Source organism: Lonchura striata, chromosome 2, assembly GCF_046129695.1.
Source record: "Lonchura striata isolate bLonStr1 chromosome 2, bLonStr1.mat, whole genome shotgun sequence".
NCBI lineage: Eukaryota > Metazoa > Chordata > Aves > Passeriformes > Estrildidae > Lonchura > Lonchura striata.
In genome coordinates, this window is record NC_134604.1 from 15,177,613 (window position 1) to 15,193,058 (window position 15,446).

At 37.4% G+C, this 15,446-nt stretch overlaps 1 protein-coding gene across 5 annotated transcripts in view; it reads left to right on the top strand.

Moving 5' to 3' along the window:
• DCAF6 (DDB1 and CUL4 associated factor 6) overlaps positions 1-15,446 on the top strand; it is a 74,177-nt gene that overhangs the window by 32,398 nt on the left and 26,333 nt on the right. For 3 of the 5 annotated variants that reach the window (XM_021550186.2, XM_021550182.2, XM_021550183.2), the window contains exons 9-12: positions 1,243-1,362; positions 1,579-1,824; positions 5,632-5,799; positions 12,727-12,786. In XM_021550186.2, the coding sequence (XP_021405861.2) occupies positions 1,243-1,362; positions 1,579-1,824; positions 5,632-5,799; positions 12,727-12,786 (594 nt within the window). The remainder of the gene's footprint in view (positions 1-1,242; positions 1,363-1,578; positions 1,825-5,631; positions 5,800-12,726; positions 12,787-15,446) is intronic. The other 2 variants (XM_021550184.2, XM_021550185.2) reach the window with 2 other exon arrangements.

Genomic DNA, 15,446 nt, shown 5'->3' on the forward strand with positions numbered 1-15,446 from the left:
ACTGCTGTGTTTTGTTGGGTTTTTGTTTTGGTTTGGGTTTTTTCCTTGCTTTGGTTTGGGTTTTATTTTCCAGTTTCTCTGAAGTATTCCCAAAATACGTGCTTCAGATTGTCCTTGTTTTAACAATCAGCCAAGCCTTAAGATGGTTTTCTTGGAGTTTAGCACAGAGCTGCTATTGTACAATGATTTTTGAAATTGAAAATATTGAAAATATTCTTACTAGGAAAATTGTATTATTTCAGTTAGGCTGATCTAAGTGTCAGTTGTCATTGCTCAGGGACTAACACCAGCACTTATTTTTTTCCCAGTCTCATCTCATATGCAATCACAATAACAAGTAAAATGCTCTTTAATGGTTACATTAGGGGACTGGCATTCAAAGCAATAGGATTCTAATATTACACTTTTCATTTTTATTATGTCATTCAGTAACACAGGGTGGCTAATTTTTATGCGTATATTTTCATGTTTGTAATATATTAATTGCTTGAGGTTTTAGTAAAGAAAACATTTACAAAGCAATGCTTGTGTATCAAAAATTGGAATACCAAAGCAGGGCAGAACATTTTTTATCACTCATTTTCATTTTCATGTAATAATGTGTTTCTGTTTAAATCTGACAAGCTGTGGGGTTCCATGTATTTGACTCCAGTTCCCTTAAATCTTCCTCCCTTTTCTGTCTACGGTTTCCCTTTCCAGATTTTCTGTGCCGGTGTTCTTTCCCCAAACTAGAAGTGTCTAGGATTCTGTACCTGACACAGGCAGTAGGAGATACTGTTTAAGGAGAGAACATGAGCCTGTCCTCTTACCTTAGTCTGTTTTTTTGCTCCTCCAGTGTTTGGAATTACTGGATTAGAAACACTGGGGGGTGTGATCCCATCTGCTCCTTTACAATCTGCATGTGGTTCTGTTGCCTGTGGGCTTTTTTTGAATATTATGATAATATTCCCTATGGCATCCTTAACCACCTTTAGTCTGTTTTTTTTTTGGCTGGTGCAATTCCATTTTTAAAGGTCAGAGCTGCTCTGCTTGAGGTACAGGAGGGGAATGAGGGATCCCAGCAGAGGGTCAGAGACCTGTAATGTGGAAATGAGGATAGACAAGGGCATTGGGAACAGGCTCAAGGGAGCTGTTGGGAGAAGGGGGTGAGGGGTGGTCTCCATTCCTGGAAGAAATGAGGGAGGGGAAAGGAACTGTTTGGTAAACTTGCAGACTAAAACTTCAGCACCACTTATTCTACAGGGGAGCAGAGTCCCAATGTCTCTTTGATGCAGAGGATGTCAGACATGCTATCAAGGTGGTTTGAAGAAGCCAGTGAAGTTGCACAGAGCAATCGAGGACGAGGAAGATCACGGTCCAGAGGTGATTTCCTTCTTTTCAAGAACAAAAATTGTGTTTATAGTGGATGTGCAGGCTTGGAATATCAGCCTTTCCTAGATGTAAATAAAATTTTAGTGCAGTGAAGAACTGAGTACATTTATTTGCCATAGAAATGATAGTGCAAACGGATCTTTGGAGGCAGAGTAAGTTTACTTTTGAGCTCTTTTTCTTGCTTTTTTGTTCTGTTTTTAATCAAAGGTGGGACTAATCGGACTGATGCTCCTGCTACTAATAACATGGCACCTAGCAGAGAATCAGAAACTGCAATGGAAGTAGATGGTTCTGAACAGCTTCCATCATCTTCCTCTTCTACCATGTCAGCTCAAGCTCCTTCAACGTCATCTTCAACAGAAAGTCCCCCTTCAACTTCATTACTGTCCTCTCCTGATAATGAGCAAAGGCCTTCTTTTGGGGCCTCAACTCAGCCTGTGCTGCATCAGTCTGGTGAGAAGAAATCCATCTTGTCATTGTTTGTGAAAAATAAGAAACAATTCTCTTTTAGGATATTTTGGGTAATTGATCTCCATTTGTTTACTTCCTTGCACATCCTTAACGAGACTTAAGTGTTTTATAGTTACCTAGTGGTTGCAGCTGTGGTTTAAAGAAAGAGTAAAACCATCAGCTCTGTACCTTTGTCTGAAAAAGAAATTTGCAAGGGGATCACCAGTATTTTGAAGTAGAAATAAAAACTTTTTGCTTATTTTTTTTCTAAACTTACTGTTGTCTTCATGGAGTATAGTGACATCTTGCCCTCTTCCACTGGGGTTTGGCTGTAGCAGCATCAATGCAATGAATAGCAGAACCTCTGCCTGTTAAAATCAGGGCAGGTAGGGGATGTCTCCTTCAGGAGGAACCTCCTTCCTCAACATTTCAGAGTCAGTATCTAACATATTAAACATTATTGCTTCAAGCTATGTTATTGACACTTTATAAGTTTCAAAAAGGTAATGTATCAGAGAGGATTTCTGGAATTGTGATGCATTTTCTAGCCTGCATTTTAAGGAATCTGTGCTGACCAGAAAAATATTTTTCTCTGAATCTTCTTGAAATTCTAAGCAAAAGTTTATTCTGCTAGCATGAAGCTGAAGTTATTTCTTAATCCAGCTCTTTTCTAAGAGTTCTTCTTTCTCAGTGTTACGTTGGACTTCAGAATATATTTCGTTTTGGAAGGGGTAGTGGTGGTTGACAGACAATGGATGCTTTCTAATTTGCTGTATAATACTTGATAGAGTCTTTATCTATGTCTAAGCAGGGTGTCACATTGGCAGCTTAAAATTGTCTACAGGACTCATGCAGGTATAAATGTAGTACAAGGCATTTGCACACCTAAGGAGTATCCTGTTTCAGAAGCAATGCAAAAGAGACACTGGAGTGTCTGTAGAACAAGTTTTTGGGTAACATGAATGAGTTCAGGAAGAGGGGAAGTTCCTGAGCAGCGCTGGGTTTATGAATGAGCAGGTGTTGGGAATTGGGAGTGTCCATTTTGGGACATTGAGAATTGGGAATGTCCATTTTGCAATGTTTATGTACCCTGATAACCCGTGGCTGTGCTCAGTTGTGAGATTTTATTTACTCACAGTCTGTAGTCTATAAATCTATCTGCAAACATAGCCCTCTTCATCAAGGGCAGGATTCCCTGAGCTTGTTCACCTGCATTTAAAGACAAATAAAACCTGCTGCTTTTTTGGGGTGACAGGAGAGGGAAAGTGCTAATAGTAGTTTAAATACTGTGGAGCTTAGTAGGAAGCCTAGTAGGAAGCCCAGACAGAAGTGTGTTGTAAGAGGTGGGTGACTGGGGAGGCATTTTTGAAGGTGGAAGAAGGAAAAAAGGTTTTTCAGCCAAGTTTTGTGTAAAGTCATGGCAGATACAAGTTTGAATATTGTAGCAGAGTCAGCAAATGAAGGATGCATTTTCAGGAAATGACTTATTTAGAATCAGAGCATGAATTCCTAACCCAGGCCTATAAACAGCTTTCGATAAATCATTTTTACACTCAGCATGGGCTCTCATGGTAATCCTGTGTTTGAAATCACAATACCTTTGCATAAATACACAGTTCGAATTTATTGTTGGTGTTCCAGAAAATGTGTCACATGGTAAGCATTTGAGCTTCTATATCTGAATTACTTTCCAAAGTATTAAGAGATTAAGTACCTGTTCAAAATAGTCAGTACAGAAATGGTTTAGTGCTGGATCTTGGCAGGACAGATTTCTTTAGCAGAATATATATTCTAGAAATTTGAACATTTAAGGTACAATTAAACAACAAAATCAGTGCAAAATTTCAGTAGCCTGTTACTGCCAGAACATTTGAATAATTTTTAAATATATGTTTACAATGAGAAAATTTGGTGGATGTGGTCATGTTTGTCACTAAGAAAAAATACAACAAGTTTATTTTCTTGCCCTGCTTGGGCCATTTGGCATAAAACTTTAGGTTTTGTGTATTAGTTATGAGATGATGTTTTAAGCCACTAGTAAACATCAGGTACAACAATCAGTAAAATGTAATGCCTTTTGTTTTCATAAATAAAATTCCAGATACTGGTAGCACTGGGAGGAGATGCAGGGGGCCAGTTGGCTAATTAGTACGAAGCTTAATTCTAATACGTGTTCTGATACTTTTAAATTCTGATGCTTTTAAATTTTGAGTGGGAATGTGGCAATAACTGGAGTTTTTTTTATTTATTTCTATTTCTTCACTCCATTTGCTGGCAAAATAAACATTTGCTTAGACATTCTGGAATATATTAAAATGTGTTGTCACTGAGCATATCCAGGATAGCAGCTTTTACATTTGGTATTGTAGTTCTTGTTACATCTTAAACTGTGGCTGTCTTTTAACTCAGTGGAAGTGAATCAGCAGCAAATACTCAAAACTGCAATTTTAGGCATCATTGAAATTCCCATAAAAGTATTCCCTAGGCTATTTGGAGTTTTTCTTTCCATAAATGGTTTTGGGACATAAAAACAATTCATAGCAAATCTCCTTGATGCTATATTCCTTTTAGGAACTATATCTTTATTTTTCTTACACCTTGTCAACCATAAACTAGAATGTTTTTCCCAGAAATTATATTAGACTAAGTACATTAAACGTCATGATCATTCAGTATTAACCGATGCTTATCACTAACTTTCCAATTACTGGATTTTGGTTTTGGGTTTGTTTCTCTTTATAAAAGAAAATTTAAAATTTGTTTCTTTTACTGTGTGGATAAGGGTTACAGAATATTTGTTAAGCTTTTGCCTGGCTGAGAGGTCCCATGCCAATGTAATGCTCTCTAGTGTTTTAACGTTTCAGTGTGATTCAGGCACTGCTAAAGACACAATCTGTGTTATATAAAGAGGAGCACATGCCACAGCACTTGAGTAAGTGGAGGAAATCTGCAAAGAGCATGGAAAGAATAAAAAATTGCTTGGACATTTTATAGCAGTTTGCAAAAGTACTGGTAATCAGGCAATGAACTTAACATGCCAAAATAGTTTAACTGGCAAATTAATAAAGACAAAATTATGAAAACAGTGAAGCCTCTAAAGATGGGACTAAAAGAATAATCTATTAAGAGGATATGACTAAGAATTGCTTATGATACTATAAATTACTTTGTCTGTAGGACCACTTAACAGTGATTTCAAACTCTGAATCCTCAACTGCAGAGAATGTCTGAAATTAAAAATTAGTTCATCGAGAAGTCTACTTTTTGGTTTAGCTGTTGTTCTGCCACCCCTTTCCATAGTTCCAGTTTACTTTTTGCACTGGTTTGGTTTGATCAAAATTTACCTTTTTTTTGGAACCATCAGGAAGCAATTACATTCATTTTGAAAACATACCTGTAGACCACAGTTGCACAGTTTTACGCCAAATATTCTCATTTATTCTGTGTGTGGAACATCAAAATGAATACATCTGTTGTGTGATTTATTTTGATTTAGCCAGGCTGTATCTATTTTCCTTAAATAATTCTTTATTTAATGGTGTCATTGCTGGAGATGGGGAGGGGGCTGTATTGTATGGCACAAGTCCTGGACATTTAAGTCCTGTGATTCATGCCTTTAGGAAGAGAAAACCAATTTCAATATTTCTATTTTATGATTTCTGGCTGTTATTATTTTTTTTTCACTGTAATGACACTTAGCACCTGTTGCTTGTCTCATTGGTCAGTCCCCCTACCCCTCCTCTCTGTTGTAGATACTGATTGCTCAATGCTCTCTCTCCCCCTTTCTCTGTCTCCCCTCCTGTTTGTCAGAGTTAATGGGACCCGAGTTAGCAATAATCCGTAGGGGCCTGCAGCGACTGAGGCTTAAGAAGGCAGAGCAGCAGAGACAGCGAGAGCTGGCTGAGGGTTCTGCAGCACAGCCCTCCTCTCCTGAGCAGCCCACCCCTAAGGGCTCCTCACAGCACCCTCAGGCAGCAGGTTGTCACTTGCCAAGGTTTCTCCAGCAGATGATGTAGCTGTAGTTTGTGCTGCTGTTTGCTGAGATGCTTCTCCTCCAGAACAAGGCATTTCCTGCATTCGCTGCTTGTCTTGCCTTGCATGTGGTGGTGTTTATCATCACACGGTCAGGGAAATAGTTGGATGGGCAGGCTTATTGATCTAACATGCGTGGGTTGAGTGGCACTATGTGGAAATGGTTTTCTAGGTGCATGGTATCAGGCTTGTGCAATGGTCATTAGAGCAGCTGAGCAAGAAATTGCTGTGTTCTGAGTAGGAGAATTGCACACTGAAATTGCATTTTGGTGCTACTTGTATTCAACAGTAACATTTACAACTTGGCTTTGTAAGGTTAGCATGTGTTCTAAATCAGAGTTAATAACTCAGTATAACAGAGTTTTGGCACTCTTCTGTGCTATGGTTTTACAATAAGTGTAGTGAAAATACTTCTCCCTAGCCAAAGTCCCCAGATATACTCTCCTTTTTTTTTGAACAGAGCAACTTTTCATTTCACCATCCTTTTTCTCTCTTGTCTTACTGAAATTAAAAATGATTACAAGAAAGCCTCAAATATGTTTGCAATAACATATTTGAGAAAGTTAGGGCAGAAGCATGCATATGAATAAAGAGGCAAACCCTAAAGCATAAACTTAAAGCAAACTTTGTCGTGGCACCGTGTAAAAATGAGTGAGCTGCATGCTGTGTGAGAATTCAGTGTACTTTGTGTTGCAAAGTCATGTCTAGCAGTGTCTCTTCTGTGGATAAATCCTGTGACAGTTGAGATGTGGCTAAATTGCTTTTAAGGCTTGTGTCACACATTTAAAGCTGTCTTGCCATGGTTCAGTCTATTCTTTAATCTGGAACCCTACAGAGCAATTTGATGTAACAGTGGCTGATGCTCTAGTCACAATATGCAGTTACTGAATTTTGAATAACTTTCTACACTAGGAAATACTGCAGTGAGGTTTTGAGAGTGTTTTGGAAACCAGTACATCCTGGGAGGGAGTGTGCCATCTTAAGGATGGCAGCCATGGGTGCCTGTTAACTGTAGGAGGAGAGCAGGAACAACAGTGGTAGTGGTGACCTTGTAGGGGACTGCAATTTCCTGCCAGGACAAAAAAAAAACAACAACAAAAAACCAAAATAAAAACAACAAACAAACAAACAAAAAACCCCACCAAACCAAAATCCACCAATTTTGGTTTTGTCTTTTTTCTTGTTTTCAGTAAACTGAACATCAGAATTTATTAACTCAAATATAAGTATTGATAGAGGAAAAATTGTAACACAGTCAATAAATCTTGAACTTTCCTTTTCAGAATGGCTTAATTAAAAATTTTTTTTGCTAAATTGCTTCCCACTGAATTGAAGTAGGGAATAAAGTTTCTGTGTCTGGAGGTTTATCTGTAGGGATTTTACTGCCTCTGAAGGGTGTGTTGATCTGGGTTTCACTTGATACATCTCTCCCATCTCTTCCTGAGTGCTCCTTCAAGAATGCAATGTAATTTTTTTACTCCCTGTTGCCTGTGGGGTTCCGACAGCACACTGTAGGATCCATAGTGCCACAAATGGAAAGGTTGAAGCTGAGTAATTGCATTGATTGGGAGGCAGAGGGTCTTGTACACAGTTTGGACTGCCTCAACACTGCCTCTTGGATTCTTTTGAGTTCCCAAATACTTAAAACTTTAAGGGAACTATTGGAAATGTCCAGTCCTTTTGTTTGGGATCACCAGGAGCCACATATACAGCCTTGGAGGGAACTAATACTCAAATATTTATCTCTATCTGCATGTAATGACAATGAATTTGCAAATTTAACCATTTTACTTACTAAATAATTGCTTTGAAAGACAGATTTACTCAGTGCTGTGGGAACATTTATTTCTAGGGAGACAAAAGGGGAACCATTTTTCCCCCTGACCTCCAGCTCATTAGGATGTCACTTCTTGAGGTTTGATCTGGTAGGTGGAATTGTTGCCTTCAGCAGTATAAGCAGTGGAAGTTATAAAAGGAGAAATTTAAATTTGAAAATATTAATATGTTTGGTCAATTTGTTCTAGACAAATTTGATAAAAGATTACACTGTCTTTTCTTTCCTATTTGAATATGTAAAAATTATATATTCCTGTTGTGCTTCGTCAGCTTCTTTCATTGCATTCCTCCTTCCCCTGCTCTGGGAGGGAACAAAGCTAATTTCTTTTGACTGGGGATCACCTTTGCATTTTTTATTTCCTTCATAAGATTTCTGCACTCTGGGCATGGAGAGATTCTCTGTAGTTGCTCGTTTCTTTTTTTTGAAAGTTACTTTGTTTTGTTTTCATTTTCTGACCTCCCAAAATTTATTTTTGCAAGTTGCTTAATCAAAATCTATTCCTTTGGAAAACCAGAGCTGCACATTTTTGGTCTCTTGCTTCTCCATAGACACAGTTGTTTTCTAACCCTGTGCTTAGCTGGCTGTTCAGAAACATGGTAGGAGAAAAATAAGTGAGTAGTTCTAAGTTATTTGGAGTCTTTTAAAAGTAACAAATTCCTATACAGACACAATGTCTATTTTTTTTCTCCCGAAAGGTTGTCTTTGCTGCCCTGTCATGAGTCAGGTATTCTGTTTTCAGACACATATTGTAAATTTTCAAACAAAAACATTACACTGCAAAATGTGTCTGCAAGTTCTCAATCCCTGCTCTGATAAAACCTGTATAATTTGCACTTGCAATTTTGGAGGGAGTTCAGTGTAAGACTAAGGCTATTTCTTTTGATTTGTACTTCATTATTAATCCTTATCTTTTCAGGCACTGAAGAAAAATATCCCAGCTGTGTAAGAAATTACAAGTAGAAATGTCAAGAGCTGAAAGCTTTTACAGGTTTAATAGAAAATTAGACTGTTACTCTGTCTCCCTGTTACATGAGGATTTGTAAGATCAATCTGTAGTAGTTAACCTTCACTATTTAGAAAAATATGGTCAAAAGTTCATATTTTTGAATGTGAAAGGGAGATGAATAATGATTCACTATTTGACTCTGAGACAAAAGGTCTCAGATGACAGAGGTTTTGTTTTAGTGGATACCCCTCTTAAGTATTGTCTAAATTCGGAATTTGGCTGAATTTTAGAAGCAGTGTATGCTGCATGGATCAGGCCTATTTTGTCTTCAAGCCTTTGCTTAGGTATTGAATAGATTCAGATTTTTTTGGTAGCCACTTTGTTTAATTAGGGAAACTATGGTAAATATTTCAGTTTAGTTTGTTTTTTTTTTTATTGTATGATTTCTCCCTCAAAGCCTAGTTTTTACTTGCATTTTTGTGGCATTTTATACCATTTAGATCCTGTACAGTATTTAAACAACTGCATTTATGTGCTATATGCAAACACCAAAGAAAGTAATCCTTTTTAGCCTGTTGTTATCGCTGCTATGCCACATATGCATCACCATTACTGCATCACTTCTCATTCTCAGAATTTTAAGGAGATGGAATTCAACAGAATTCCAGAACAGAAACAGAAACATGAACCTGCTGATCGTGAAATGAAAAAGAAAAAACCTGTTATAGATTAAGGGTTCCTGCTGTGGTCATTGTACCTAATGTTACGTAGAAAAACATGAATCGATATTAGCCTTGCTTTTTTTTTTTCTTGAGGAAAAAAAAATTTGCTTTAGACTGCATTTACTGCGGGATGCAGATATATACATGTGCATGGTGGCATATTGCAGAACCTGTGCTGCAAATTGACATTTTTTTTTTCAATTTTTGGTTGATCTAAACTGTAAATCTTTAAAGCAGAGCAAACTGGACCTTCATTTCTGCCTTAAAGCTTTTGGAGAAGAATGAGGGAATGGCAGCAGTTTTTGTCATTAGATTCTTTGCTAACACTCAGATGTAGAAATTTTATTTGAACATATAGAAATAATATTTGAAGTGCACAACATGTGAGAGCTTATTCACTGTGGAAAGCAATTATTCATAGTTATTAAATCAAGTATTTAATTTCTTAGATTCCTCTACATGTATCAAGTTAAGGACTTCTAAAACAGTTCTCACTGCTTTACACCTCACCCTGAAGCTGGTGATGCAAGGAAGATTTTTTTTCAACCAAAACTGAAGTGGCATGCTAATATTTTGGTGAAGTCAGGTGCTGATTGCCCATACTATAGGAAAATCCTTCAATATATAACTGACCTTAAAATGATCTTCTATTTTCTGTTTGAGGTTCCCCAAATTTATTAATCTCCAGTTCCCTCTTTAAGTAGTCTCCAGTATAGAATGTACTGGTGACATTACAACCAGTGGTGAACTGCATTGGGATGTAGACCCAGCCTGTGAAGGCTCAGGTAAGAGTCTGGGTTTTTGTTTGGTTTTTTTAACTATATGGCACAGTTTTGGTAATACTTTTTATTTTTTTTTTTCTCCAAAAGTTTTATAAGAAATTATGAAAGTATTTTTTCAGATTTTTTTTACAAAACAAAGCCATATATTAAAAAAGGAGGCATTTAGCTGAACTTCTCTAGGCTGGTTTCATGGTCATGCTGATTCCCCTACCTAAGGTGGGGGTTCCAGACTGCAGAGCCACTTCAGGGGGTGCTGGTGATCTGTGGCTGCAGGGTACTTGGAAAAGGAAACAAGGAGGTTTCAAATTGCTACAAACAACTCCATTCTTAACCATGCTAATTCAGGTATTTAGGATGTTTCCTATATGTTGGTTAAATATTAATTTATTAAAGTGAAATGCATTCACAATGTTGTATGGAGACTTGGATGTAACAGTGAGATGTGGGAAGTTTAAGCCTCCATTGCCATAGACTTCTACATGGAAACCTTTTCATTCTCACTCACTGTGGTTGAATGGCAAAACATACCTACTTTTTTACTTACTGCTGTGTAGTGTGAGGTCTTAATAAAACTAGAAGTGCTGGTAAGGGTAGTAGATGTAATTTCTTAATGTTTCTATTTAATATATGTTAGTTCAGTCTTCTGATCATACCGATCTGAATTACAGAGTTGACGAGATGAGCTTTTCCAGCCAAGAGAAATAATTGGCAGCACAAAACACCTTTCAAATAAGGGCATTGAGCTTTTAGAAAGGATTGGAGTGCAGGAGCAAAGCATGGCTTGATTCGCTGTCCTGCATTTGGTTTATCAGCTTGCAGTCCAGGACCTGTCCTCCCTTTAGCACTTCTGATACAAGTTAATCCTAGCCACTGACTTTGTGAATCCAAGATCAAAGAAGGAGGCACAAATTCCTTGAAAGGAATTTGAAAGAGGCAGAGATTCCTGTGCCAAGTCAGCTGGAACAGAAGATCATCTCATCATGTGGAACATCTGTACACCAGCTTTTTGCTCTGACTTACCTTCTAAAAGGTGGCTTATTAGTCCATTGGAAAAACTCCGCTGTAAATCCTTCTCTTCTGATTTAGATATTATATATAAAGCGCACTTCCCTTTTGAAAATTAAAATATATTAATGCTACAAATCTTCTACTTAATAGCTACATGCCATAAATCTAGATGATAAATTCTGTGGTCTGACTTAGGTGTGCTTGGTGCAAGGCATGGGCATGGTTGAGCAAGGAAGACAAACCAGAACCAATTTAATGTTCCTCAGTTACAGAAATAAGCTGTGCAAGCCCAGTTCCCAAAACAAAGCAGCCTCCAGAACACACTGCCTCAGACTTTCCTGGTCTCTCACTTTTGCTCCTCCTCCCCTTCCCTGCACCTGAATATCAGTGTGGCAAAGGAGCACACTGCCAGGCTTCCACCAATGGCTGGGAGGGAGTGACTGCTTGAGAATATACCTCTTTAAAGCAGCTTGGTCAATTTAGCAGGTTTTATGGTGTACTGCAAAATAAGTCTTGCTAGTGATTCTGGCTCAAAGCTGGAAGGGAGCTTCCTGTAGGAGAGAGTATTATTTCATTGCTCTCTTCATATAGGATGTACATTTATGTTAAAATTCATTTAGCATGCTGTGATGTTGGCAGACTGTGCCTCACTTTGTAACACAGGATATGAAATCCTTTTAGTTTATGATGAATTTGTTTATAATACATGATTATCAAGTGGAACCAAGATATGATACTCTAGCCAATATCTTTTGAATGCTGCATTAATTTATGCATATCAGGTCATCTTCAGAAGTAAGGTGTGGTCTTCAGAGGTGACAAGGGAAATACTGAATATTGTATCTGTTGTGTCTGTGCAATGAATGAGTGCTGGTGATAGTTATTAACTGGTTGTGTCAGGGGGAAAAAAGGCACTTATCTGCTGAAAGGGGGTGATTATTCTATTTATTTTTTTGTTTATGAGATTGATGGGGATGCTTGTAAGACTGATGGGTGTTGTACTGTGATAAACGCATCAAGACTTGTTCTCAGTCATCAGAGGTGCAGCATCTAAGAATGCAGAACTACCAAACTATCATATAAGTGGGATGTATTTTGGTGCTTTGATGTTCTTAAACATTATTATTAAAACAGTATTTAAATACTGGAGGTGCTGGTATGCCAGGGAGTATTTTATGCTGAAGTGTAAATATTCTGAAATTTACATTTTGCACATGGTGTGAAATACTGGTGTCATTTGGTAGCAGGAGCAAAGGCTTTAGGAGTCGTGACTCTTCAGTGTTTTTCCTGACATGTCAGAAGTGTGAAGAACACAGTAAAATATTTGGTAATGGACAGGCATTTTCATTATCAATATGTCAGCAAGCTTCAGGCTGTTCAGTGAATAAATAATGGTTTGAAACAAGTGGCTTTGCTTCTGTCATGCCTAGAAAATGCAATATGGCTGGCTGCTCATTAAACAAACCCAAAGCTTCCTTATGTTGCTGCTTTTTTATTTTAAACTAACATATGATCGTGACATTGCTGTGCAGTTCTCTGCTGCTTATGTTTTAAGTTGAAATCTCGTTTTTGTTTCAGATTCTCCTTCTTCAGTGGTTAACAAACAGCTTGGATCCATGTCACTTGATGAGCCACAGGGTGCGTGTGACAGGAAATGCGCTATACCCAGCCATAGCTGATTGCAATGCTTCTTTTAAAGTTGCTTTTCATGATGAGAAACAGTCTAAAAATGCTGTTCATTCACATATAGTAGAATTCTGTAAGCAGATCTGCTGGAAACCCATTATTTAATGATCAATATGATTAACAGAGTGAGGTTAATTGTTGTTTTTGAAAGCCATCCTAAGCTTGATTCTTCATGCATTTACTACGGTTCAGTGTAGGTACAGTAAATGTCTCATGTATTCTACAGACAGTTGGAATATTTTTGTAAAATGCAAAGTAAAATTAACTGTTTAAACAGGTTGGGTTTTTTCTGAATGGTTCTTTTTGGATCAAAGGGCAAACATCAAGATTGCAATAACCTTTAATTTCGTAATGCCACATTAATTTCTGTTATCCATGAGTGATGTGCAGCTTTGTGATTCCTGCACAGTTTGAGTAACTCCAGAGCACCCATTGCACTGAGGTGCATCTTCCCTCTATACCCCCTTGTCCTTCACCCCTCCTGCTGAACAAGAACTGGTGTTGTTTGTAGGATCCCTGTGGGCTGGGTGTGGACAGAATGCTTGGGAGCTTTTTCTGTGCCCATTATGCATCAGTCTCCAAACTGTGAGCACTGAAGTGGGCCAGAGGTGACCCTATTCCAGCTGCATCAATGTCATCTGTAGGGAATATTTATAGCTGAATAATTAAGGAGTGATAGATGCTAATTTAAAAATAGATTGCCATATACTCTGCATTATGCTTCCATTTCAAAGTGTGTGTAGAGATTTAATAGCTTAAATCACACAAAACAGCTTTGTCTTCTTTCACATTCCAAACTAGAAAGCCATTTTGAAATCCCACTTCTTAAAAATAGTCTGGTAATTATTGAGATTATGGCTTACTTTAGGATGCCAGAATGTTGGGGAAAAAAAATCAAGCTGCACCTTGACAAACTCTTTTTGTGGAAATACATTTTGTGATGAAATAGCCTTAAACTTTGATGTGTAAATTTGCTAATTATTCATGGTTTAGTAGTCAACATCATTCCAACAATCAGGTTTAGCTGGAAACCTTGCTTATAACAAGTGGCCAAGTTATGTTCTCTGTACTGAACTCAGAATAAAACATTATTTGATCAGAGTAGAATAAGCTAGAACTAACATAGAAAATCTGTAAGTTTCCTAAGATTCTTACAATCAAAAATTAAGGAAAACTGGTATTTTTTCTGCATTAAGTTACTTGAACTAGGAGATGCCCTCTTATAGAAGCACTTTAGGTTTTTTAATATGGGGGGAAAAAACCAATCCAAAATGCATTTGCTTTTCAGTACACCAGTTGTCCAGTTATTTTAAGGCAATGTTTTTCTACTTAGCAGATTATGTTACTTTTAATTGTAAAACTAGGAATTTGAAAAAGGAGGAAATTTATTAGGAAATCTTTTGTTCAGATGATAACCAGTAAGAATAGTTTGCTGGGATCCAGTTGAATTTCTGAAGTTTACCTGCATTAGTTTCATTTCTATTTGAAGTCTCAAAATAGTGTGTAAGTAGTTAATGAAGGAAGTCATAACAGTTCTTTTCATATAGAATTACCTTTCCTTCTTATTCCTGCCTTCTCTTAATTTAGTTTTCAGTCAGCTGTCTTCTGTTGGTCCAGTCTCTTGCTGGCATTCATGTTTTAAGGCTGGTTTTGGGTTTAAAGATCTTTTGGTTCTTATTGCAACCACATACATTTATAATGCCAGCATTCTGACAGTCCAGCAGAACCCAGAAATGATTGCTGTGTGTACAAAATAGTTTCAAATGGATCACAGTCACCTATACTTGACTTTTAAATGTTTTGGACTGTGATTGTAATAGTGGAGGGTTGGCCTTTAGATATATTGCAGTGTTAGGATTTTAAGGGATTGCCTGAATTGGAATGAGTCAAGAGGGAAACTGAGGCTTGATTAAATTTCATATGTTAAGCCTTCTCACAGCATTCCTGTTTTTCTGAAATACACAAATTATTTTCTCCTCTTTGGATCAATTTTTCTCTCTTCCAGAAGTATCTCTCTTAGGTATTCACACAGAATTATAGTGCTGGATAGGAATTATTTTGGGTTTTTTTTTAATAGGAGGTTATCTACCCTCTTCTCATGAGGTTGCCAATAGATAAGTGAACAGGGCAGCATTTGAGATGTGGCAAACTGGCTTGAAGTTCCTTACAGTGTTAGTTTAATTAGGAAATGCAATCTGTAAACTTGTTCTTATGCATGTACCTCTTTATGTTTGAGAGCCCTAGTGTCTGGAAGTTACACTTAGGTTCATTTTCGAAGGGAAAAAGTAAGTCTGAAGGTTGTAGCTGTCAGTTATGCAGTTTGGTTTGTGGATTTGTTTTTCATGTCAAGTTATGAATGAAATTTTTTCTTCAGTTTTAAGAGTGGTAGTTTTAAAATGCCTTCTTCCTGTAGGCACCTGGGGAATGGACCATTTCATGGGAGTGTGCTTTAGACAGGGTTGTTTATGAAGTAACTGTAAGTTGTTGATAGTATCTTCAAAATATCTTGTGTTTGGCTGTAAAATTAAGTAAAATTTCAAGGTATTTTTGAGGAATTTAGAATAAAATTTAGTAAGGTTTTGGCAAGCTACAGCTCGCTCTTGTAGCAGTAA